The sequence below is a fragment of the Rhinopithecus bieti genome, unplaced genomic scaffold, assembly GCF_001698545.2.
Source record: "Rhinopithecus bieti isolate Rb0 unplaced genomic scaffold, ASM169854v2 scaffold_72467, whole genome shotgun sequence".
In the NCBI taxonomy this organism is placed as follows: domain Eukaryota; kingdom Metazoa; phylum Chordata; class Mammalia; order Primates; family Cercopithecidae; genus Rhinopithecus; species Rhinopithecus bieti.
In genome coordinates, this window is record NW_016826821.1 from 272,435 (window position 1) to 298,486 (window position 26,052).

Consider the following 26,052-nt stretch of genomic DNA (forward strand, 5'->3'; position numbering starts at 1 on the left):
CACGCGGCGCGCAGGTGGCGCAGGCCGGCCGCGCTCACGTTGCGGCAGAAGTCCACGTGCAGTGTCTGCAGCGCGCGCCCGTCCGCCGCCACGGCCGCCAGCGTGCGGTTGGTGACGCGCGCGCAGTTCTCCAGGCGCAGTGCGCGCAGGCGTGGGCAGCAGCGCAGGAGGCGGGCCAGGCAGTCGTCGGTGACGTGGCCGCAGCCCGACAGCGTGACAGACGCCAGGTTGGGGCACCTGTGAGGAGAGTGCGGTGACCTGGGGCTCACTGGCTTGTTAAAGCCACCCAACCGCCCCGGGGACTGGGTGGACTCGTTTACTGAGGAGGACTCGGGCCCTGCGAGGTGAAGACACTTGGCTGCGATGACACGGCAGGGTTCCACGTCGACTTTCTGGCCGACCCATTTTCCCTGTTCTTTCTGCCCCTGCACCTCACCGTACCGTCATTTGCGTGGCTTCTTGGCTCGTAGCCTCGGGATCCCTAGTGGGAAGCCCTGAGCCCGGCCCAGCAGAGTTCTGGGCGGCTGTGGACAGAGGGAATGCCGGTTCTAGGAGCCACAGCCCTTGTCTCTGTTTCACTCTGGATGTGCTGCCTTGTGGCGACTGACTGCTCCAGTCTAGCTTCAAGCCTGAGGGCCCCGAATGTCCCGGCGGGACGTGAGTGGGAAGAGGGATTTGTTTCCTTGGAGGTGGCTTAGTGACAGGCCCATCCCAACCCTCGAGGCGGTGGGGGCACGCGTCAGCATTGAGTCCGGGTTCAGCTTAGCTGACTAGAGCTGTTTCTGCATCCCCTGGGCCACCAGCCTGGAAAAGGGCAGGGACTGGAGGCAGCTAGACGCAGGCCCTGAGCAGGTACAATCAGGGACACCCACCCAGGTGGCTTGCCCAGAAAGCTTGGGGGAACCCTCTGCTGCAGCCTCACCAGCCCCTCCCAACAAAAAAAAGATCTTGAGCCAATTTAGACTTGGCTTATCACCATGTCAGTCACTCACAGAGCCTTCGTTTGCTCTGCGAGGGGGGAATAATGTCTACCACTGGGGTTGGGAGGAGCCTGCAACGGGGCCTTCCACAGGCAGTCATAACCCGCTTTGCCTGGAAACAAACGGGACCAACCTGCTTCCAGTCCAGAAGGACCGACTCATGGGCCAGGGCCTTGGCTCCCCGCAGCCAGAGGGAGCTAGAGTCTGGGCTGGGGAAGCGTTTCCCTTTCCCCGTCAGCCTCCCCTGCAGCTCCGTGACTGCCCCTGGCTGGGCCAGCTCAGCTCCTTTGTGCCTGGGGTGGGAAGTAAGGCACTAAAATATGCTGGGCGCAGCCAGGTGTCACACCGAACCCAGGCCTCCTTCAGGTTCATGCACCTTCGTTAGTCACCCCGTCAACCTCTGCACCCCTAGTTTTGTAAGTGAAGAAACTGGCCCAGGGAGCTCAAGTGACTGGCTGGTGACTGCCTTGCTGTCAAACCCAGGACAGATGTCTGAGCCTTGCTGAGCGCCACTTTCTCATTTGTCAAGTGGGAGGAATTGTTACCTTCAAGGTGGTTATAAGGATTAGGTGTTTAAACCTCAAAGGTGTTGGGTGATCTTTTCCTCTAAGAATCTTTGGAATAATTCTGATACAAGGAAGAAACAAAGAGCGACTGTCTCCCTGCCCAGCCATCCTCAGCCATTCCTCCTGACCTGAGCCGAGTGCCAGAAGAACCAGATTCGGTAGACGTTCATCAGTACCTACTGTGTGCCAGGTGCCACTGTGTCATTCTCTTATTGGATAAGAAAAATTTAGCACATTTTACAGAAGGAGAAATGAGGTTGCAAGAGTTTAAATATTTGAGCTGGGATCACATGGTTGGACGAACTGGGTGACCCAACAGAGCCCTGACAGCAAAGCCTTTTGCTTTTTATGTGACAGCAGGGCCCCTTGCTTGATCAGTACAGTGGCCTGGGAGGTCCACTTCACACCTGCAGGTTTGGAGCATTAAGCTCGGTTCTCTTACAGTAAGAATGGAACAATTTCAGGACATGTTCTGCCATTCGCGCCCCGCCGCTCGCCATATCACTCTCTAGTCTGATTCTTGGGCCTTGTTAAGCCCATCAAAATGGCCTTGTCCAGTCAGGGCCCAGCCCCGAGCCCATCTTCTGTTTTCTCCCAGCTCAAAAGAAAGGTGGGGTCACTACGCTGTTTCCTTCCACTCCTGTAGTGCTGCCAGCAAATAGCAACTATGAACTTGGGTGGCAGTAAACTGGCTGAGCCTAGTTTTCCATGAACAGCAGGCCCAGTTTGATCAAGGGAGTGTTTTTCCTCAAAGGCAGCACAGGACTGGCAGAAGCTCAGTGAGAGGCTGGTTGAGTAGCTCCGTGTTCTTGCCTGGGTCACTATACCCATGAGGCTGGGGCCATGGAGGGAGCCTGGCCTGGTGGTTCAGCGTCTATGTCTGGGTCTGGGGTGGGGTTAGCAGATAAACACAAGATGTACTTGGGACATACTTATACTAAAATATTATTCACTGTTTATCTGAAATTCCTATTTAACTGGGCAGCCTATATATTTGCTAAAATCTGGCAACCCTAGACTGTGGGCAAATCATACCACCTCGTGGAGCATCAGCTTGCTAATTTGAAAAAGTCACCCTCCTTAGGAGTACTGTGTAAATCAGTAATTCATCTACTCCTGGAGCCTGGTTTGGCTTAGCTGACCCCAGCACGCTGGCTCCCCCACCTCTCTTTCCTCCGCATCGTTTCCCAGGCCTCGAGGGCTGCTTGCTAGGCCTAATGGAGGGGTGAGCTGATTGATGCATCTGGAAGCCTTTTCCCAGAGCCTGACCTTGAAAATCCAGGCCCAGCTGGACCCACCCAGCACTTAATGACTACCAGTACGGAGGCCCCACTTCCTGGTGTTTGCATGAAGCAGCTCCAGGACCTGTGAGGCTAAGTGGAGGATTAGCAATTGTTTCCCTCTTGATTTTATCATCTCCTGGGGACCATGCTTTGGGCGGGTCTGGATGTCTGCCTTGGGCCTGCCTCGTCTGAGGCACCTCGAAGGTGGAGCCATCTTGGTCTTGTAATTTGCTCTTCCCTGCCCCCCAAGAGGGAAGCCAGAGCTAGCGGGGCCAGCACTGCTCAGGAGGCAAGGTGGCCTACCTGTCGCACACCTGGAGGAGGAAATCATTGACCAGGCGCTCGTGCCGGCTGCAGATGCTTCTCTGGAAGGCACTCTTGAGCCAGTCCTCGATGCTGCACACCTGCACGCGGCTGGAGTGCCAACAGATGGAGAGACTGCGGAGTGCCGGGCCCAGGAGGAAGTTGTCCTTCTGGAGTTCAGTGAGGGAACGGAAGTGCAGCAGGGACCAGAGTGCGGGGTCCTCAAACACGTCGTGGAGCTGGGAGCAGGTCCTGGCGAGGCTCTTCCTGCTGTCCTTGTCTAGGAAGGAGAAGAGGTGCAGCAGGCACTCCCGGTTGAGCTGGGTTATGTGCATGGTGAGCAGTGGCCACATGTGAGTGCAGCTGCAGCCAGGGGACGGGCTGACCTGCCTGCTCTCCTCCTCCCCAGCCCTGGGCCGGTGGACATATATGGTTGAGGAATGGTGTTTATTTTTGGCTAACTGGTGCTGCAGCTCTGCGGAGGGGTGAGGGAAGAAAAGCCAGGACCCAGACATACGTGCGGCAGTCTGTGGTTCGGCTTCTGTTCAGAGGGATTGGAGGTCCTGGCAGAAAAGGAGTCTATTGAAGTTACTTTCCTTAAAAGGGATTTTTTTCCCCTTTAGCTGACAATGGTGTTTAGCTGCAAGCACTTTTGGCTTTTCCCGAGGCGTTTTCTTTGGCGGTGGCAGTGGCGGTGGCCAGGCCAGCTCTGTCTGGCTTTGCAGTCTCTACTCACGGGGAAGGAGTCTAATTGTAAATGTTAACTGTGTTGATTTTCTAGTACATCAGTGTGGAATCTTTTGCTCCACCCTTACTAGAAAGAAACCTGTTGTGTGTGAAGAGCTAAGGGTGACAGTTGTGAGTTGTGAGCAGACTACATGGCTGCTGCCTTATTCCTGTTGTTTTTGTGCCATACAGTAATTGTCTCCAGGCTAGGCTGGTTGGCCTTCAAGTCCTGCTGCTTGCCACCAGGCAGGGGGATTTTCCTGGGCCTCCCCAGCAGCTAGATTTTTACCGAGTTGTTTCATAAAAGATTTTACTGAAGTAGCTTCTTTCCAAAGTTGTGTGTCTGTGTTTTATTGGTGTTTTGTGGTTGTGTAGTTTTGGTCAAGCAGTACTGAGTGTGTGTTTCAAATTTAAATTTACTTGGCTTTACATTTTCTCACTGGTAAGGCCTTCTACTATGTATGTATAACCTGTATTTCCCAAAATGTCAGGATGGATGAGGTAGCTCTTAATGTGAAACTGCTTGAAACAATTTTAATATTTTAGTCCATCTTTGCCTTTGACCACACACCATCCGCTCTGAGTGCCCTCTGTTCCCTCTTGGAGAAGCCAGTGGGGCCACCCCTGCCCTCTGACTCAACTCTAGTCCAAGTTGCCTGGAGGTACTATCTGTGAAGCTCCCCCTTCCTGAGTACCTGAGGCCTCACAATATGGCAGAACCGTTTCCTCATGCTGCTTCACTCCCAAACCCAGGACCCAAACTTAACTCCCTTCTTTGAATCACAGGCGTTGTTTTTTGGTTTCCTTGGGGGATGCTGATATGGTGCAGCTGTATAGGCCACGTTCTGCCTAGGCAATAGTGAGAAGAGAACGGTTTTTCCTCTGCCAGCCCAGGGACTACCACCTCAGTGGTTACTTTTGCTTGTTCTCCCATTTGGAACAAGAGGGAATGGGAATCTTTTTGTTTTCCCATAGACACAAATGAAGCAGCCTATGCTGAACCCACTTCTGGAACTAAGGTTTGGTCAGGGCTGGTGCAGCTTTGCCTTTAAAGGCAGAAAGCAGTCAAGCAAAGAAGAAAGTAGCCATTGTCAGTGGCTTTCCTGAGAAGCCAGCCTCAGCTGGTGCCCCTGTGCCTCCGTTACTCCACTGTGCCAAGATGAAGTGCAGCGGGGGAGGGGGGGTTCTCTTAAAAACAAACCAAGGAACAGTCAAAAGGAAGCATTTCCCAAGGAAGGGGAGCCAGCTACTGCTGCTATTTCAAGCTCATCGATGTAGTGCTCAATTATAGCTGACACCCTAATTTAGGCTCTGTCTAGGTGTACTTCTCCACTTAAAATGGATGCTGTAATACCACAGGTGGTGTTATTAGAAAGCTGCATTATCTTCACTTTCCCTCCCCAATCCTCTGCAAACCAGTGCTTTTCAGAGGGTTGACCCTTAGGAATAGGTGGTTCTTTCAACTTCTTGCAAGGCCAGAGCGGTACTTGTGCCTTCCACTGAGTAAGAGTCACTGCTTCAGCGTGGCTTCCAAGGTGCACTACTGCAGCCCTGCTGGAATGGCAAAAGATTGGCAGGGAGCACATTTAGAGCCTTGCCCCTCTGCTGTTGCTCCAGGTAGGCTGCAGGAAGCATCCTGGACTACCAGGGCCAGGGAGAACATGCTCCTGCATGCTGCAGAGGGTCTGAGGCACAGCCAGAGGAGGTGACGAAGCTCTGCCCTTTGGCCTTGTCCAGAGCTAGGCTGTTTGGCAGCAGTGACAGCAACCACGCAGCCTCTGACCAGCACAGCTGCCAAAAGAGAATGTGCCCCAGGGAACAAGGATGCATGACAGTTTGAACTGCAGGAACCTGTGTCTTCAATTTTAGAAGACAAGAACAGGCAAAGGACGAATGTCGAAACAGGGTTCCGTCTGCAGGCGGCATGGGGGCAGAGAGGTAGTCTACAGGAACTTAACTGTAAGCAGGATGTTTGTTTAACAGCAGTTATTTGCCTGTTTTACCTTAAAAGATGACCAATATCCTTTGCTCAGAACCCCAAAACTCATGCCTCAGGGTACAGTCTAGCTCTAAAGGGGAGGGAAGGGGCCTTATTTTTGTAAGATCAGTAGTCACAAGAGACTGAGGGTGATTTCACTGAGCAAGGGTGAGTGGGACCTCAGGCACCTGACTGCAGGCACTAATCTCCCGGCCATCACTTTGCCCGTACAGGTCACTTCATCCTGTTCCGGGTACAGCAGCTCCAAATCGCGGGGATTCTGTAAGAGCTTCCTACCTGTTGACTGAGGAGGCCCACAAGTTGAGTAAGTACATCATCATTTATGTGGCTCCACTAAAAAAAGGTGTTCAGAAATAAGTCAAAAGGAAAGAGAACAGACTTTTAATGATACTTTTTAAAACAGTTCAGGTTGGTGAAGCAGAAAAGGGATGTGATTACAATTTAAATGAATCAGTTACTTGCACAATTAATCTTCTTGGCATCATACACACTGGGTTTTAATGGAAAATGATGACATCACAGCATGACCAGCGCTCATGGAAGGCAGTCGAGTCCATCACGCTCACACCTGAGGGGAAGGCACTGCACCCACTGATGAGACGCAGAGACCTTGGACTACAGACGACACCACATGCCCACTTCTTCCTCGCCTGCCTATGGCTACTCCTAGTCACCTGGGACCCAGGCCTTGGCTACAGGAACACTTTTTCCATGGGCTTTTCCAGGGCCCAAGTAAAGAGGCCACTTCAGCAACAGAGGGTACAGGAGAGAGTTTAGGGGCTGGTGGAGATTAAAGTGGGATAAGTGTATCTAAATAGACTTACGTACACTAAACCAAAGGAGAGGTTTGGCTTTAAGAAATAAATATGTCCCCAACCCCAGAAACCAAGCTGCTGAGTAGGTTCCACAGGTGAGATACACATTTAACACTCACTCTGGGCCAGTATACTTGACTGGTTTAATTCTAGCATATTTGTCATCATTATACACTGAGTAGAATACAGTGGATAAGCAAAGGTTTCTCCACCATGGAGAGAGATTTGTGTTGCCACAAACTGTTTCTATCACCCACCTGTGTGGGAGGACTTCTGAGAAAGTTTTCTTGTTCCAAGGAGCCATGTGACTCAGTGCGAGGCCCTGCCTCAGCAGAAGCTCTGAGCGAGAAGCCACATATATTGCTGGAGACAACATGGCACACGGGAAAAGCCCTGAAGAGCACAAAAGATCAGCTTTCAAAATAGGTGTGGTAAGGCTACACAGTTAAAATGAAATACAACAGGCACATTTACATCACTGGTGTTCAAGTGCACAATTCAAATGGATCCAATCACTTTTCTAAAGAATCTTCATACCATTCAAACGTTTCTGTTCAAGTAAAACCAACCAATAAAAACAAATTCAGAGAGAAGATGTGTTCATCTCTTAAGCCAACAGTATCACCTGTCTGAAGACCTCTCTGCCTGACAAAGTAGTCCAATGTTGCTAAAGTTCCATTTGGTATAAAAATACAGCTTTTTTTCACCATCAACTCTGCCCAGGCCCTTACTGTTCAACAGCTGCCCATTCAGAGACTGAAGATTGAAGGATCAATGCTAGAGGTTACAGCTGTCTACCTTCTAAGCAAAAGAGCCCGGATTCATAGGAGATACTTCGCACGATCACAGGAGACACATTTTAGGTTCAATTAGATGTGGTGTTAATGTGTGATACATCAGATCACGTTGGAGCTGTCATTTTTGTAGATTAGAACTCATCAAATAGCAGAGTTTCATACAGTTTAACCTAATGTAATTTAGCACTGTAAATTAACTTAAGCACACATTTCCCTATTATCTTTTAGGACTCCAAGTTGTAAGACCTAAACATGATGGCAAAGCTTTATTCTTTGGAGTGAAAATTTAGAGCAGCACTGTCCTACGCTGTCTGTGGGTGCTGAGCACTTGAAATGTGGCTAGTGTGACTGAAGGCACTGAGTTTCTAATTTCAATTTCAATCACATGTGGCTAGGGGCCATTGTACTGGATGATATAAGTTTACACATAATTGCAATTTGCTCCTTGTCATCTTAAAGTGTTTAGCAGATGTGTTCTGGGAAGATGTGGGATTTATCCAGTTAATATTAAAATGGAAATGGAGCTACATCTGCTCCCACAACTTCAGATATCCAACCTGAGGGAAAGCCATCAGACTGTTCTTACATTCATAAACTTAAAAATAAAAAATGATCAAGATGTTTTTAATAGAACAGGCTGGGTGTGGTGGCTCATGCCTGTAATCCCAGCACCTTGGGAAGCCAAGGTGGGTGGATCACTTGAGCCCAGGAGTGCAAGACCAGCCTGGGCAACATGGTGAAACCCCATCTCCAGTAAAAATATTAAAAATTAGCTGGGTGTGGTGGTGCCAGCTACTTCGAGGCTAAAGTGGGAGGATAGCTTGAGTCTGGGAGGTTGAGGCTACAGTGAGCTGTGATCATGCCACTGTGCTCCAACCTGAGGGACAGAGTAAGACTCCATCTAAAAAAAGAAAAAAAAATGTCTGAAAGTTTTGTTGGCTTAATACAAAATACATTTTGTTCCTTGTGGAGAATTGGTAGGCTACGTCTACCAACGCCCCCCCAACCAAAAAAAAAAAAAATCAAAGGACTGTCTGAGAACACTTGTAGAAACTACAACTGCTTTCAAAATCAAAGGACTGTCTTAGAACACTTGTAGAAACTACAACTGCTTTCTTTAAATGGGATTCTGGTTCCAAATTTGAATTTGAGTTAAATCTATTTTTTAAAAACAAAACTGGCTGGGTGTGGTGAGGCGGGCAGATCACCTGAGGTCAGGAGTTCGAGACCATCCTAGCCAACATGGTAAACCCCTGTCTTTACTAAAAATCAAAAAAAAAAAAAGTAGTCCGGTGTGGTAGTGGGCACCTGTAATCCCAGCTACTCGGGAGGCTGAGGGTGCAGTGAGCTGAGATCATGCCACTGCACTCTAGCCTGGGCAACAGAGCGAGATTCTTGTCTCCAAAAAAACCCCCAAAAAACGAAACGAAAACTCTACTTACTCAAAATGAGAATACTTTCAACTTCTCCTCTCAGGAGGCCAATGAGAGGTGTTAAAACCCAGAGCAGCATTTAAGATTCTAAATTTTCTCCTGTGGAAGCGCACCCCCCCAGTGACAAACTGAAGTGCAGGTGATGAGCCAAGTAAATCCCAGAGGCTCACACCTCTGACTCAGGTGCCAAACACAAGCAGTTAAGTCTAAAATGGACATGCCATTTTAGCACTTCCAGTGCTACAACTAAGGGGGAATGAGAGACTGATTCAAAAAGGAGGCAGACGCCATGGCTTTACCTCACTGTAACACCTATACCATGTCAGTGAGTCACAACATTTTTTTAAACATTACATCTATTTGGTCTTTACTCCCATCTTACCTCCCTGCAAACAAGTATGCCCCAAAACCATAAAACCAACAAAGAGAGTAATTCTTGTATTTGCAGGACAAGTACAACTGAACCAACAAATTTATTTAGTTAGTGCTGATAAACAGCAGCCTTGAGAGACAAGCAGTAATTACCTGGTCTACTTAATGATGCCCTTTGTTATCTTTTACAGGCAAAATGATTACTCAGCAGTCACTGTGAAATTTTGTGGGCCACAAGTTGTGTGCACACATGATCCTTGATTTAGAGACAACCTGATCTCCATTACAGCTGTGAAAAGACAGCAGGCAGTTGTGTCACTCTTCACAATAAGGAACATATCTTGCTTTCAGTATGTGAGAGGAACAAAAGCATTGATGTAAATGTGCCTCATAGTGAGAACTGAAAACATTAACATAAAATAAAAAAGTCAAATAAGACTAAGTTCTTAAAACTACATATAAAAATTGAATTATTACAACTAAAGCAGCAAATCAAAACGTCTGCTGAGGTTTTCTGGTAGAACAACAACAAAATTAGTTGGTGCCCATGTTCAGTAAGTCACTACCATTGAAAAAACTAAACCCAAAATAGGAAATTGAAAAGTGCATAATGAAATTAAATCTTGGATCAAGTATTTGTGGAAAACTGGAAATGTTTCTCTGGTATGGTTGATGAATGATGATTTGGAGGAGGTATTAAAGTTTATCTGATCCAGCTTTGGCCTGGCGTTCCACGTAGAAAAGGATGTAGGCCTTTGCCTTCACCACAGTCTCCTCGTCAGTCAGTGTTACAGTACTGTCATTGAAGTGGAACCAGCGGCCTTCATGAGTTGCGTATGCTGTGTAATGTCCAGAACCAACCCTGTAAAGGCAAAAGACCAAAGGAAAAAAGGACCTCAGAAATCACAAAAAGACCTGTAAACTACATAATGTTAGATTTAAATTTTAGTAAGAATACATCCTAGACTTTTAAGATGCTTACTAAACTCATGTTTTTACCTTCCTCCAAACTGACCAGAAATCGAGGGTTTGCCAGAATACAAAGCAGATGGCCCTGGACTAATGGAGAAAATACAGGGGAGGAACTCTCAACCTAACAAGCACAGGTCAAGGCCTACGGAAACATGGAAAACTATGTACCAGGTTTTCCCATCAGAATCTTAGGAAAAAACTAAGCTTAACAAAGAAGGGCACCCTTCTCTGACACTGTGGTCATCGGGGCTCTCCCCTCTCAGCATGACCCACCCACTCACACACGGAACCTTAGAGTCAGCCCTCCAAGAAAGACAGAAGGCCTGCAGGTAGAAGAGACCTTCGTAACTGCCAGGAAAACCCTATTTAAACAATAAAGATCCATCTCATCATTTACTATGCGTTTACTATGATTCAGAATAAACCACCAAAACCAAATTTTAAAGATATTTAAGCTTTTTGCATGCCTACAAAATCAAATTTTTGAGAGGAAAGAAATACCAGGAAGAACAAGTAAAGTGATCAACCCTGGGGAATTGAATGCAGAAAACCTAGGGGAACTTTAAATTTTTAAATTAGTGCTAATAGTTTCAAAAAGATAGTGCAATCATAAAACAAGAATAGGCTGTTATTGAAAAAGTTGTCAGAAAAATGTGATTGATGTAATATAAATATTTCATGGAGGAGCTAATCTTTTATTTGGATACAGATGAAACCCAAATTGGTGATTTGGAAAAGTAGGCCATTGACAGTCCTTAGAAACAGAGACAGAAATCATTAAAGAGTATTTAAGACATGTGGAAGAGAGATCCAGGAAATTCACTATGCACATAATAGGGGTACAGAGAACAAAGAATGGGTTCAGACCTACAGTAGAAACATTTTCATGAGCTGAAGGCACCAAACTAAAAGTGTCCCTACCAACTACCAAGCAAGAATACATTTGATGATATTTAAGTCCAAAGATAGAGGATCCTACATACTTCCAAGGGGAAAAAAGCCAGGCGTCTATAAAGTAGTGAGAATCAGACTTGTCCTTCATAACACTATGTGAGTGTAGATGTTACTTTATTGACCTCACAGCTGTGCGGGAAAAGGATTTTCAACATGGAGAGTCGTTTGCCTACATATAGTAGTCTTAAGTTTGAAGGTAGAATAGCAACTCTCAGACCAAAAACCAGGTTAGACCCCTAATACAAACTTTTAGGGAAAAAAATTAGTGTTATTATTTAACAAGACTTAAAATGAGTCTTTACAGTAGATGACATGGAGTAAGTTATTCCAAATAATTTCCCCTTTTGCCCCATTTAAATTTCAATTGGTAAAGGAATAAGCAACTTTGGAGTCTGTGGACAAACAGACCGGGTTCTAAATACTGGGTTCAAATGAACCATTCTCCATTTCATTTTTATTTACCTTCCCTTAAGGCTTCATAACATCATCTCAAGAGTACTCTTCTACAGCAAAACTGAAGGAAATTTCACCTACTTTATCTGAATCCAATTTTTAGGGAGAACTATCAAGAGTGGTTCAAAACTGCAGCTCATTGGGCTGGCCACCAGGTATTCCCACCCACCAGAAGCTAGCTGTTGTACTCACCCAGAACCATGGTGCACCACCACAGCGGCGAGGTCATACAGGCAGCTCTCCGGGCCACTGTTCTCAGGCTACAGAACAAGGAAGAAGGAGCAATGGTCAATGACATCAGTATCTCGATGACCTCTAACCTCTCCGTGTGATGACAATCTTACTGAAGAGCCATTTTTTCACCATGCTAAAAAGGTCTCCGTGTGATGACAATCTTACTGAAGAGCCATTTTTTCACCATGCTAAAAAGGTAACCAACCACCTTACCTCTAGTAAGTAGCATTTCATGTCTAGGCCTCTCAATGGAAATTCTACATATGTATCAACTTTATTTCTTAAATATGCTGTCCAATGAAATCTTTTCAAATGTAAGCATAGCACCTGGAGGACAGAGATGAGGTCAAAGATTGTGAACACCTAATTTACCTTTCAAAGTTTGATACTACTATCAGTTCAGTAAATAACATTTTAGCTGCCCTATCAATCATTCTTCCATGCATACCTTATGCATTCATTCTGTAAAGGGTTTAGCTTTTACTGAAAACCCTAGAGACATACAGAACAGTTCACATAGTATAAAGTTATAGACATGGTCTTAGCAGTCAAGCATTTTCCCCTTGAAATTGCTTCATAACTCAAAATTCAACACTCACCTTGGGTAGTTTTTGAATCCAAAACTTTTTTGTGGACTTTTGTTTCTTTTTGCATTTATGGCACATATATAACTCTGTCTCATCAAGTTCTTCTAAGTCAGTAAAACTGCGAAGACAATCTAAACAAATTGATTTTGGCAGCATTAAAACAAGATACCTTTTATAGAGCCAATGTACTATAGAAAAAAGACTGAACTTTGAAGCTGAATGACCCAGGTTTAAAATCTCAGCTTTATTAGCTATACGACCTTAGAAAAGTTAACCTTTCTCAGTTGCAAACTGGAGACAAAAAATAATACCTACTTTGAAGAACTATTGTAAGGGAGACAACATGTGTAAAGCACCTGGCATCATGCCTGACATCTGGTGATCAATTGTGTTGGTTTTACTATTAATGAAAATTCATCTGGATAATTCTGATAAAATGGTTTCCTGATGAATTTAAAGTTTCAATTGTGGTTTTCTGTCAATATGTTACATGATAGAGGACAAAGCTCCAAGCTCATAAAAAAAGTCAAATTTAGATCATTTAAAAATCAACATAGATCACAGAAGTCTATGCTATCAACCTTCTCTGTCCAGACTCTGTACTGTCAGTTCCTAGATAAATCACAGCTACATTTTTTTTCGTTTAAAGATGTAATTATGTAACCTGGGGTTTAGTAAACTACAGTCCTAAAACATCCAGCCAGCCACCTGGTTTTGTAAATAAAGTTTCGCTGGAACACAGCCATGCCCATTTGTTTACATTACTGTCTGGCTGCTTTTACACTACACCAAACTGAGTCACTGGGGCAGAGATCTTACGTGGTGCAAAGCCTAAAACACAGCAAGTCCTCACTTCATGTCATGGCAGGTTCTTGAAAAATGTGACTATGTGAAGCAATTTTTTTCTCATCAATGTTATAACTAAACATTAAAGGAAACTGTTACCGGAGGACCTGCTGTATGTCATTTTGCTTTAAACTTGCAGTTTCCAAGAAACTACTGATGACATTAAATGACGACTTACTGTATTTACTCTCTGGCCCCTTTGCCAATTCCTGATGCAATCAGATATTCACAGATCTATATAAAACGCACGTTATTCTGTAGAAAAAATATGAATGCCTATGGACCCCACACTTGGATTTTCTTGAGTACTCAAGGAGCCAGGGTCTCTGTGCACGGCCTCTCCTAGAGTTGTGCAGTGGGCAACCTGTGCGGCCATGTGCTTCTTACCAAAAATAATTCCCCTTCCTCTGCCCAGAAGTAGCCATTATCCTGACTTTTATGTTAATCATTTGTCTTTACAGAGCATGTATGTATCTTTAATGTATTAAAGTTGGGTAGCAAGCAGAAACCTAGCTGTGTACAGAAAAGCACTCTTGTCTCTGTACTCAAGTTTCCAAGCCATAGTCAGCCTTTGTGTCTGTGACAGTAGCAGACAACGCCCTTTCAGGGAAAGTTAGTGGAGGCAAGGTGTGGCAGAGGACTAGACAAAAGTCTTGAATATGCCTTTGTTGCCTGATCCCAGTACCTAGAAGGCACATCCTACGCCTGCCTCCCTACAACTCAATTCTCACTTCTTTCTTTGAACCTTTCTCAACCTCCAGTGGACAGTTACCATTCTTTCCTCAATTTCTCACAAATACTAGAATTGCCAACCTGGTCAACCTGTTATTTTATGTCAAGGATGGTTCCTGGGAAAGGATGTATTATATTTTGACATTACATTTCCTGAAGCAAGTCTCAGACTCTACACTCAAACTAGCAAATAGAGTGATGTTGTTCTCAGGAGCCTCCCAAGTCCCACATCTCTGGCTACAAAGAGCACTGACTACACAGCAGACTGGCTGGCTGGCACTGATAATCCCTTCAGACTGATCACTATGGTGCTTGTGAGCTCTGCAGCTGAAGTCATGGACGCTTTCATCAGCAAGTATTTGTTACATCATGTAAAAAGCTATGGCCTTGGCGGGGACAGGGCGGGTCATAGGGAGAATAAGAAATGAGGAAAGGAAACAATTTTCCACATTTAAAATCATCATTTGAACACTCAAACTAGAAAAAGGAGAACTTCAACATGACAAAGGCCATATATGAAAACCCACAGTGAACATCACACTCAATGGGGAAAGACTGAAAACTTTTCCTCTAAGATCAGGAAAACAAGGATGCTTACTTTTGCCACTTCTGTTCAACATAATACTGGAAGTTTTAGCTAAAGCAACTAGGTAAGAAAAAAAACATCCAAAATGAAAAGGAAAAAGTATAATTATCTCTGTTGACAGATCACATGATCTCATGTAAAAAACCCTACAGTTAAAAAAAAATTAACTGTACCTGAAAGCTATAAAATGTTGCTGAAAGAAATTTTAAAAGACATAAAGACATCCTGTGTTCATGGATATGAAGACTCACTATTGATATCAGTTCTTCCCAATTTCATCTATAGATTCAGTGCAATCTCAAACCAGCAAATTATTTTGTGGATGGTGACAAAATTAAAGTTTATTATGGAAAGGCAAAAAAGACCAAGAATAGCAAATACAACATGGAAGAAGAACAAAATTGAAAGACTGATATTACCCAACTTAGACTTATTACAAAGCTATAGTACCAAGACAATGTGCTGGTGAAAGAAAGAAAACAGATCAGTGGAAGAGAATAGAGCACCCAGAAATAGACTCATACAAATATAGTCAACTGCCTATGACAAAGGAGCAGAGACAATACAATGGAGAATGGATAGTATTTTCAACAAATGGTACTAGAACTGGACATTCACATGCCAAAGAAAAAAAAAAAAATCTAGACACAGACCTTTTATTCCCTCCACAAAAACTATTAAAATAGATCAAAGGTATAAAACTTTCAGAACATAGAAAAAAATCCAGATGACCTTGAGTTTGGCAATGGCTTTTTAGATGCAACACCAAAGGCACAATCCATGAAAGAAGGATTTATAAGTTAGACTTCATTACAATTAAAAAATTTTGCTCTGTAAAAGATACTGTCAAGAGAATGAAAAGACAGGATACAAAATCAACACACAAAAATTAGTTGCATTGCTACACACTGACAATGTATTCCTTGTTAGGTATTTCCAAAATGGAAATTAAGATAATTCCATTTATAGTAGCATCAAAAAGAATAAAATACTTAGGAATACATTTAAGGAGACAAAAGACTTATACCTGAAAACTACAAAACATTGCTGAAACAAATTTTTAAAGACATCCTGCATTCATAGATTAGAAGACTTGATGTTGTTAACATGATTATTACTACCCAAAGCAGTCCACAGATTCAGTGCAATTCTTATCAAAATCCCAATAGAAATTTTTGCAGAAATAGAAAACCCATCCTAAAACTCATATGGACTCTTAAGGAATCCTGAATAGCCAAAACAATTTTGAAAAAGAACAAAAAAGTTATAGGACTGACACTTTTGATTTTAAAACTTACTACAAAGGTACAGTAATCAAACAGTATGGCACTGACATAAGGACAGACATACAGACCAATGAAATAAACTCTTACATACACAGTCAACTGATTTTTGACAAGAATGACAAGACTACTCAATGGGGAAAGGACCATCTTTTCAACAAATGGTGCTGGGGAAACTGGATATCAACATGCAAAAGAATTAAGTTGGACAGTTACACCATATACAAAAATTAAAATAGATCAAAGGTCTGAAACGTAAGTTTTTTTTTTTTTTTTTTTTTTGAGATGGAGTCTCACTCTGTTGCCCAGGCTGGAGTGCAGTGGCCGGATCTCAGTTCACTGCAAGCTCCGCCTCCCGGGTTTACACCATTCTCCTGCTTCAGCCTCCTGAGTAGCTGGGACTACAGGCGCCCGCCACCTCGCCCGTCTAGTTTTTTGTATTTTTTAGTAGAGACGGGTTTTCACCGTGTTAGCCAGGATGGTCTCGATCTCCTGACCTTGTGATCTGCCCATCTCGGCCTCCCAAAGTGCTGGGATTACAGGCTTGAGCCACTGCGCCCGGCCTGAAATGTAAGTCTTAAAACATAAAACTCTTAGAAGAAAACATAGGGAAAAAGCTCCATGACATCAGATTTGGCAATGATTTTGATATGACACCCAAAGCACAGGCCAACAAAAGAAAAAATAGATAAGCTGAACTTTATCAAAATTAAAAAATTATGTATTGAGGGACACTATAAAGAGAAACCACAGAATGGGAGAAAAATATTTGCAAATCATGTATCTGGATAAGGGATTAATGGCCACAATATATGAAGAACTCCTAAAACTCAACAACAAACTGATTCAAAAACGGGGAAAGGACATTAATAGACATATCTCCAAAGAAGCACAAATGACCAATAAACACATAAAAAGATGCTCAACATCACTAATTACTAAACTCAACGACAACAACAAACTGATTCAAAAATGGGGAAAGGACTTTAATAGACTTTTCTACAAAGAGGCACAAATGACCAACAGACAAAAAGATGTTCGACATCACTAATTACTAGGGAAATGCAAATCAAAACCATAGTGACATACTACTTCACAGTTACTAGGATGGCTGTTATTTAAAAGACAGAAACAAAAGCAGAAAAGAACGTGTTAGCTAGAAAGTGGAGAAATTAAAACCATTGTACCAGCCAGGTACGGTGGCTCATGCCTGTAATACCAGCACTTTGGGAGGCTGAGGCGGGTGGATCACGAGGTCAGGAGATTGAGACCATCCTGGCTAACACGGTGAAACTCCGTCTCTACTAAAAATACAAAAAATTAGCCGGGCGTGGTGGCAGGTGCCTGTAGTACCAGCTACTTGGGAGGCTGAGGCAGGAGAATGGCATGATGAACCTGGAGGGTAGTGGTTGCAGTGAACTGAGATCATGCAACTGCACTCCAGCCTGGGCGACAGAGCAAGACTCCATCTCGAAAAAACAAAAAACAAACAAAAAACAAACTGTTGTACCTTGCTGGTGGGAATGTAAAATGGTATAGCCATTGTGGAAAAATTTGGCAGTACCTCAAAAAGTTAAACAGAATTATGATCCTGCAATTCCACTCTTAGGTATATACCCAAAAGAACTGGAAGCAGGAACTTAGATACATGTATACCAGTGTTCATAGCAGCATTATTTATAATAGCCAAAAGGTGAGAACAACCCAGGTGTCAACAGATGAAACAGATGAATGAACAGAATGCAGTCTATACATACAGGAGAATATTAAGCCTCAAAAAGGAAGTAAATTCTGAGACATGCTACAACATGGATGAACCCTGAAAATATGCTAAGTCAATCACAAAAGGATAAATACAGTATGATTCCACTTATATGAGGTGCCTAGAATAGACAAATTCATAGAGTGTAGAATAAGAGTTACTGAGAATAAGAGAGGAAAAATAATGAGTTACTGTTTAATGGGTACAGAGTTTCTGTTTAGGATGACAAAAATTTTTAGAAGTAGTAATGGTTGTATAATATTCTGGGTATGCTTAATGCCACTTAATTACACACTTAAAACAGTTAAAATGTTATATTTTATTCTATGTATATTTTACCACAATTTATTTATTATTTTTTTTTTTTAATTTATATTTTTTTTGAGAGCGGAAGTCTCCGCTCCCTGTCACCCCCAGGCTGGAGTGCTGTGGCGCGGATCCTCAGCTCCCACTGCAAGCCTCCGCCTCGCCGGGTTGCACCGTCATTGCTCAACTGCCCCTCAGGGCCTCCCGAGTAGCCTGGGAACTACAGGCCCCGCCGCCAAAGTTCGGCCCGGCCCTAGTTTTTTTTTTTTTTTTTGTAGTTTTTAGTAGAGACGGGGGTTCACCGCGTGTTGCCCAGGAGGTCTCGATCTCGCTGACCTCGTGATCCGCCCGTCCTCGGCGCTCCCCCAAGTGCTGGGATTACAGGCTTGAGGCCACTGCGCCCGGCTTTTTTTTAAAAAATTGTTTCAAGAGACAAGGTCTTCCTCTGTCACCTAGCTGGAGTGTAAAATAGCTCACTGCAGCCTCAAATTCCTAGGCTCAAGCAATCCTCCCCAGTAGCTGAGATTACAGGCATGAGCCACTGTGCCTGGCTCTATTTTTTTTTTTGTAATAATTGACAATATCTGCTTGAAACTTTCACAGGCAAATAAGAGGGCAGGGAGAATATGATGACTCCGAGATACTGTCACCCCAGCCTCTCCATCCCATTAGCCAGATGGTTGTAAGATTCACGAGCAAGACATTGTTGCCTATGCTACCTAGCCACACAACACTGAGAAGTAGAAACGCCTCAACAGCAGAGAAGCCTTTTTCCCCTATATTTAACCTGTACAGACCCACTTTCTGAAGGGGTCTCCCCATGTGTGGAAGCATGGGGTCATTCAGAGAGGGCTACTACTGAGTTGGCAGGTGGTATTCTAAATCTCCTTTAGTAACTATTTAGAACCTTTAATTTCAGGAATTTGATACTTTGAAGAGCACTGAGATTACTGAAAGAACGTATCAACATTTCACAGTAACTCATCTGCATTTATGTGAAATGCACATAAATACTAGACTGCTCTCTTGTTCCTTCTCCCTGCCAGGCAAAGCCCCTGCCATCACCCTGCTCCTTTTCTGAAACCAAAGCGCCTCTCACAGCCTCCCTTCCTGTCCTCATCTTCTCTCCAACGCAAAGGAGGTTCTTTATGGCTTCTCCCAGCATCTTCTTGCTTTCCAACATTTTCTTCCTCCCTGCCTTTTTGAGCTGCTTAAACTTACAAGGTGACCATGTAGTGGTCTCCCTGCTGATTGATGCACAAGATAATGGAGAGTTAGTCCTTTTCATCTAAGGCCATGTGAGATACCAAAAAGGAATAGACACAGTCAGGTCAGGCCCATAAGATGATTCATAAAGAGGCAATATAAGCTGAGCCTGGTTTTTCAAACCCTCAGTTTAAAAAATGGTGGCGCCACCTAACTGCCTTGAGAACCTCTCTCTGTTCTCCGTGCTGCTACAGCCTGCCAAGAGGTAGGGACATCCTCAGGATCACAGCTGAAGCAGAAGGTAAGGAGACTGTTGTGCCCAGGGGTGCCTCCTGGGGAGTTCCATAAGGAAGTGCTATTATAGTAAACCCTAGCTGGATTAGTAGAGAACAATCTGCGCTACCACTGTCATCTCTTCATGGGTTTTAAACAGTTTCTTCAGCATCCCTGGAAACCTATGCCTGTTTGTAATCCTCAGCCTCCCACAGTGCTGGGATTACAGACATGAGCCACCATTCCCGGCCCTAAAAAACAACTTTTAAATCACTGTTTTTAAACATAAAATTTCTGAACTACAGTATGTCTGGATGATAAGCTTATAAGGGATGTGTATGCTCCTCTTTTTACTTTGAGTTTTCTCCAAATTCTTCAATGAATATATGCATAAAGAAAACCATTATTAAAACATACAGGCCAGGCGTAGTGGCTCACGCCTGTAATCCCAGCACTTTGGGAGGCTGAGGTGGGGGACCATTTGAACCTAGGAGTTCAAGACCAGCCTGGGCAAAAGGGCGAAACCCTGTGTCTACAAAACATACAAAAAACTGGCAAGCATGGTGGCATGTGCCTGTAGTCCCAGCTACTCAGGAGACTGAGGTGGGAGGATCACCTCAGACTAAGAGGTTAAAGCTGCAGTGAGCCATCATCCCGCCACTGCACTCTAGCCTGGGCGACAGAGTGAGACCCTGTCTTTAAAAAAAAAAAAAAAAAAACATGGGCCAGGCACAGTGGCTCACACCTGTAACCCTAGCACTTTGGGAGACTGAGGCAGGTGGATCACGAGTTCAGGAGTTTGAGACCAAACCAATATGATGAAACCCTGTCTCTACTAAAAATACACAAAAAAAAAAAAAAAAAAATTACCCGGGGGGGGTGGTGTGCACCTGTAGTCCCAGCTACTCAGGAGGTTGAGGAAGAAGAATCGCTTGAACCCAGAGGTAGAGGGTTGCAGTGAGCCAAGATTGCCCCACTGCACTCCGCGCTGCGGCAAGACAGACAAGACTCCAATCTTAAAAAAAACCGACACAGCACACACACACAAAACCAACACAAACGCATGTAAACGCAGAACACATATTTTCTTTAAAAGGAAGATGTATCTAAGATATACCCTTAAACATTCATCAGATTTGGCAATATTTGTAATATGTTGAAAACGCCTGAAGACCACTGAAATGCACTCAGTTCCATATTGCCGCAGCGCATGAGTGTGAATTTCCGCTCAGAGCTCACATGTGGAAGTGAATCATATGTCCGGTAAGAGTCCTATTAGCAACAGGCATAGGGGCTTACGCTCGTCATCCCAGCACGTTTGGAGGCCGGGCAGGCAGATCACTTGAGCGGTCAGGAGTCCAAGACCCAGCCTGGCCAAGCATGATGGAATCCCATCTCTTACTAAGTACAGAAAATTAGCTGGGCATGGTGAGTATGTGCCTGCAATCCCAGCTACTCGGGGAGGCTGAGGATAGCAGAACTTGCTTGAACCTGGAGGTTGACAGTGACCAAGATCGTACCTACTGCACTCTACCTGCATGACAGAGCAAGCTCATCTCAAAAACATAAATAAATAAAAAATCGTACTAGCTAGTAAATAGAAGAGAATCTACTAGCTTATCCGAGTGGTTCCATTTCAGTAAGGATCTGAGTAAAGCTGCGTAATGTTCATTTGTACTTTACTGCATTTTCCGTAATAGAAAAAAATAAAATATAGGTATTTATACTAAATATGAACAATAGTATATAAGTATGCTTATATATTATAATTCAAAAATAAATAATATAAAATAAAAATATATGACGTACAGTTTCTGAAACTTTAATAGAAGAATTCTAAAGATTTTCAGGGCATATACTGTCAGTCTTCCACATGAATAAACTGTTAAAATAGCATCTCTATGGAAAGCAGGAAATGAAGCTAGTTTGTTGAAGTTATTAGATCAACTTTATATACTATATAAATTTAATGTAGCAAAGCAGTAGTTTGGAATCATACATTAAGTTAATATGCATTTTTTACTCTCCCCCAAGTAGGTATTATAAAGGTGATACAGACTGGTTAAAACAAATGAAAAAATAATTCAGTTCCATTTCCCTCCTGAATCTCACTTCCCTGAGATAATCACTGTGAACAGCACAGTGTATGCTGTTTAAGAATTTTAACACCCATATAAATGTTTTTTATCTTACACAAATGGAATTATTCCACACATGTAGTTCCATGGACAGTTTTTTACTACACAATATTTTGTAGCTATGTTTCTATGGTGTAGTTATTGGTCAACTTCATCTTTCTTAATTGTCACATAATACAGTTTATTAAACCAGTGCCCTATTGGTGAACATTTAAATTGTTTGATTTTTTTCAGTAACAAAGAGTGTTTCAATTAAAATCTTTTACACATATTATTGTCCACCCTTGTAAGTGAAATTAGTATGTCTAAGGAAATGCTTATTAAAAATGGTGATCACTACCCTCCAGAATCAATCATGCCAATTTATACTTCTAACACTAACACGAGTGTCCTCTTCCACTGACATCCATCTTTATCCTTTTCATCAATCTTGTTTTACTTACATTTTCTTGAATATGAGGATTAACACTTTTTAGATGTTATAATGATGATTTATATCTTACTCATGTACTCTGCCCAAGTCACCTTTTTCATATACGTCCAAATATGTGTCTCAAGTTTATCATCTCTTTTCCACTTTGTCTATGGTCTTTTACCATTGCTCAATTAAATTTATGAAACGTTTCCCATTATAGGTTCTGGCTTAGAAAGATTTCCCCTATGACAAGATCATAAAGATGCTTTCCTATAGTGTCCTGTGGTTTTATGTTTCATATTTAAATACTGAAACCTCAAATTAGGGAAAGGATATGAGGCAGGGAGGAAATTAATGTTTTCCCAAATTAATTTTCATTAACACTAACACCATTTATTGCCTAATTTCTTATTCGTCCCACTGATTTGACATTCTTTGGCATATTGTAAATTTCCATAAATATTTTACATTAGCACCTGCTCTATATTTGTAGTTCTAGGACATTTCCTATCCCATTGCTATGTTTCTACCTTACTTTCATTTAAAAAACTTCTTTAACTCCTCTTGAGAATTTCTGCTTACAGAGGAATTTTTGAATAAATTAGAATAAATGTAGGGAGTAATTTGGGAGAAAATGGACATTTCTACAATATTGGGTCTTCCCATCCAAGAATATGATGTGGCTCTTTTTATTCAGGCTTTATGTGTCATTTTATAATGTTTTACTAAAGTATTGCATATTCCTTATTAAATTTATTAAGTACTTTTGAGTTTTTATTGCTACTGTGAATAGATTATTCTGCTACGTACAGAAAATCAGCTGGCTTTTTGCCTAAACTTTTTAGCTCCATGTTTAGAACATATTTATCAAGGTATTACTTGTGTTTGATTTTTTTTAAATTAAGGGCTTCTAGAAAAGCAGGTGTCCTCCTGCCCAGTCTCAACTCTCCATGACAGTAGTTAATATTTCTTGTAATTTTCCAACTGATTCTCCTGAAATGTTCTAGGTATATAATCAATCTGTCTGCAAATGTTAATAATTTGGTCATTCTTCTTCTATAATTTATTCTTATTTCTCTTCCTAGTTTATTGCCTTGTTTTTCCAGAAGACGTCTGAGCAATATTTCAGTAGGTCTCTTGGCTTATTTCCGGCCTTAATGGAAAATCATCAGTGCTTCACCATTAACTGTGATGATCACTGATAGCTGTTAATAATTGTCATCAAGTTAACATTTCTATTCCTAATAAAAGTTTTTTCTTCTCTTTGTTTTTGAGACAGAGTCTCACTGTGTTGTCGAGGCTGGAGTGCAGTGGCACGATCTCAGCTCTCTGCAACCTCTGCCTCCCGGGTTCAAGCCATTATTCTGCCTCCGCCTCCCGAGGAGCTGGGACTACAGGCACATGCCACCATACCTGGCTAATTTTTGTATTTTTAGTAGAGATGGGGCTTCTCCACGTTGGTCAGGGCTGGTCTCAAACTCCTAGCCTCAAGTAATCCACCCGCCTTGGCCTCCCAAAGTGCTGGGACTACACTGCGCCCACCCCTGTATTCTCCTTTTAATCAGTAATGGATTTGGGGTTTTATTGGTATCTTATTTGGACATTTTTTTTTTTTTTTTTGGAGACAGGGTCTCACTCTCTCACCCAGGCCTAAAGTACAGGAGCAGTGAAGGCCCAATGCAGCCTCCAACTCCTGGGCTCAAGTGATCCTCCTTGCCTAAGCCTCTCAAGATGCTGGGATTATATATATATAGGCATATACCACCATGCCCAATTAATTTTTCTTCTTATTATATTATTTATTTATATATTTAGAGACAGAGTCTCACTTTGTCACCAGGCTGGAGTGCGGTGGCACGATCTCAGCTCACTGCAAGCTCTGACTCCCTGGTTCAAGCTATTCTGCTGCATCAGCCTCCTGAAGGAGTAGCTGGGATTACAGGCACTTGCCACCATGCCCAGCTAATTTTTGTATTTTTAGTAGAGACAGGGTTTCACCATGTTGGCCAGGTTGGTCTCGATCTCCTGACCTTGTGATCTGCCTGCCTCGGCCTCCCAAAGTGTGGGGATTATAGGCATGAGCCACCATGCCTGGCCTTCTTATTTTTGTTTTGTACAGACAGGGTCTATGTTGCCCAGGCTGGTCTCAAACTCCTGGGGTCAAGCAATGCTCCCATCTTAGCCTTCCAAAGTGCTGGGATTACAGGCATAAGCCACTATGCCCAGGCATTTGGCCTATTAGAGCATTTTCATTTGTTTTCACCTAATTATATTTCTAGTATTAAATCAGTCCTATTTGATCTCTGTATATTATTGTTTTAGTACACTACTGAGTTGTATTTGCTAATACTTTATTTAGGATTTTTCGATCTATAATATAAGTGAGATCAAGCTATATTTTCTTTTTCATGGTATCTTTGTCAGGTTTCAGAAATGGGGTTATTTAATGCCTTTTGCAATATGCATATTTTTAGTTAACTTCAAGTTATTTAAGTTATTTAAGATGGATCTTTCTCACCATCACTTTTCCTTTTTAAAGGAAAACTAAGCTTAACAATTACAAATCCAAAAAGTACACAAGTAGTTCTTGTCAAGTGGACTCAAAACATGTAGAAGACTTACTAGGTAATCACAAGTCTCCATCTCCAGTAAATAAAGAAAGGTCTATCAGTCAAGTGAAGTCCATGACATTCTGGATGTCCAAGAGAAGTGTCCTTAATTGATAAGGGTGGTCAACAAAAACACAATGAGGAGGTACCAGACCCTGTCATGGACTTTTTAAAGCCAACAGTAAGCTCTTAAATAAAAATCAAGCCTGAGGATTCAAACAAAAGCCAGCTGAGAATGCAGGAAACGCTTTTCCGGCCAAACCCTAAACTACTTAGGATGGTCTGGGCCCCCTGAAGCTAACACCAATCACATCAGATTTCAAGGATTCTGTGCCAAGGAAAATACTCCTTGGGATGCAAGGCGGATGCCACTTGCCACTTTTCTTGTTTGGAGAATAATCGGCCATCTATAAGCTGTGTCATGCACTCTCCTGGATGGGCTCAAGAAGTGAGACTCTGCTTGGTATTCAAATATTCTGGGATAAGTCATAACTGAAATATTATCAATGTCAGTAAGAACCACATATAGAACCAACTCAGAATGAGGGAAACAGCACAGAAGGAAGGAAGGAAAGAAGCCTAAACAAACTAGTGTCTCTGAGTCTTCTAGCCAAAGATCATCTGGATTTACTGAGTTTTGTTAAATATCAGAAAGTACTGTTCAGGCTGGGTGTAGTGCCTCATGCCTGTAATCCCAGCACTTTAGGAAGCCAAGGTGGGCGAATCACTTGAGGTTAGGAGTTGAAGACCAACCTAGCCAACATGGCAAAACCTCGTCTCTACTAAAAATACAAAAATTAGCCAGGTGTGGTGGCATGCACCTGTAGTCCCAACTACTCAGGAGGCTGAGCCAGGAGAATCGTTTGAACCTGGGAGGTGGAGGTTGCAGTGAGCCAAGATCGTGCCACTGCACTCCAGCCTGGGCGACAGAGCAAGACTCAGTCTGAAAAGAAAAAAACCACAAAAAAACAAAAAGTATTGTTCAGATATATGTCCATGTATTTATAGTGAGGAACAGTTTTTAAACTAATGTGATTAGTAGTGTTCTTAAGAGTTTATAAAATGATATAGTTTAAGGCTGATTCCTTTAATTCTCACTGACTTCCACTGTAAATAACCAGGTATTTATGATTAAGTTAGCTTGTATTCACATGCCCTAGATATAAAGAGAAAATGTGTGACATTTGACAATATCAAGCATACTGTGAATTTTCTTAATCTTAAATAGGCCAAAAACAGTTTTGGACCCACATACTATAGCCATATATTTTGCAGAGAAGTGGAGTGGGGCTTTTTCTTCTGTATTCCTGTTAAGGAGATAATCAACACTGGTCGTGTAGGTAAGGAACAAACTAAGAGCATCCACAAAATGTTTCATATACAGAGTTGCTCCGGTTCCTTACTGGAGTGTAGTCTAGTCAT

The 26,052-nt window shown here is 42.8% G+C and overlaps 2 protein-coding genes across 5 annotated transcripts in view; both read right to left on the bottom strand.

Moving 5' to 3' along the window:
- Window positions 1-5,394, bottom strand: part of FBXL22 (F-box and leucine rich repeat protein 22) — a 7,062-nt gene extending 1,668 nt beyond the window's left edge. Inside the window, exons 1-2 of the mRNA XM_017863676.1 lie at window positions 3,133-5,394; window positions 4-237 (exon numbers count right to left, since the gene is read on the bottom strand). Coding sequence (XP_017719165.1) covers window positions 4-237; window positions 3,133-3,647 — 749 coding nt within the window. The 5' untranslated portion in view covers window positions 3,648-5,394. The remainder of the gene's footprint in view (window positions 1-3; window positions 238-3,132) is intronic.
- A 3,941-nt stretch (window positions 5,395-9,335) lies between these two features.
- Window positions 9,336-26,052, bottom strand: part of USP3 (ubiquitin specific peptidase 3) — a 94,526-nt gene continuing 77,809 nt past the window's right edge. For 2 of the 4 annotated variants that reach the window (XM_017863677.1, XM_017863680.1), the window contains 4 exons: window positions 12,487-12,605; window positions 12,101-12,214; window positions 11,846-11,913; window positions 9,336-10,136 (listed from right to left, as the gene is read on the bottom strand). In XM_017863677.1, coding sequence (XP_017719166.1) covers window positions 9,971-10,136; window positions 11,846-11,913; window positions 12,101-12,214; window positions 12,487-12,605 — 467 coding nt within the window. In that variant the 3' untranslated portion in view covers window positions 9,336-9,970. The remainder of the gene's footprint in view (window positions 10,137-11,845; window positions 11,914-12,100; window positions 12,215-12,486; window positions 12,606-26,052) is intronic. The other 2 variants (XM_017863679.1, XM_017863681.1) reach the window with 1 other exon arrangement.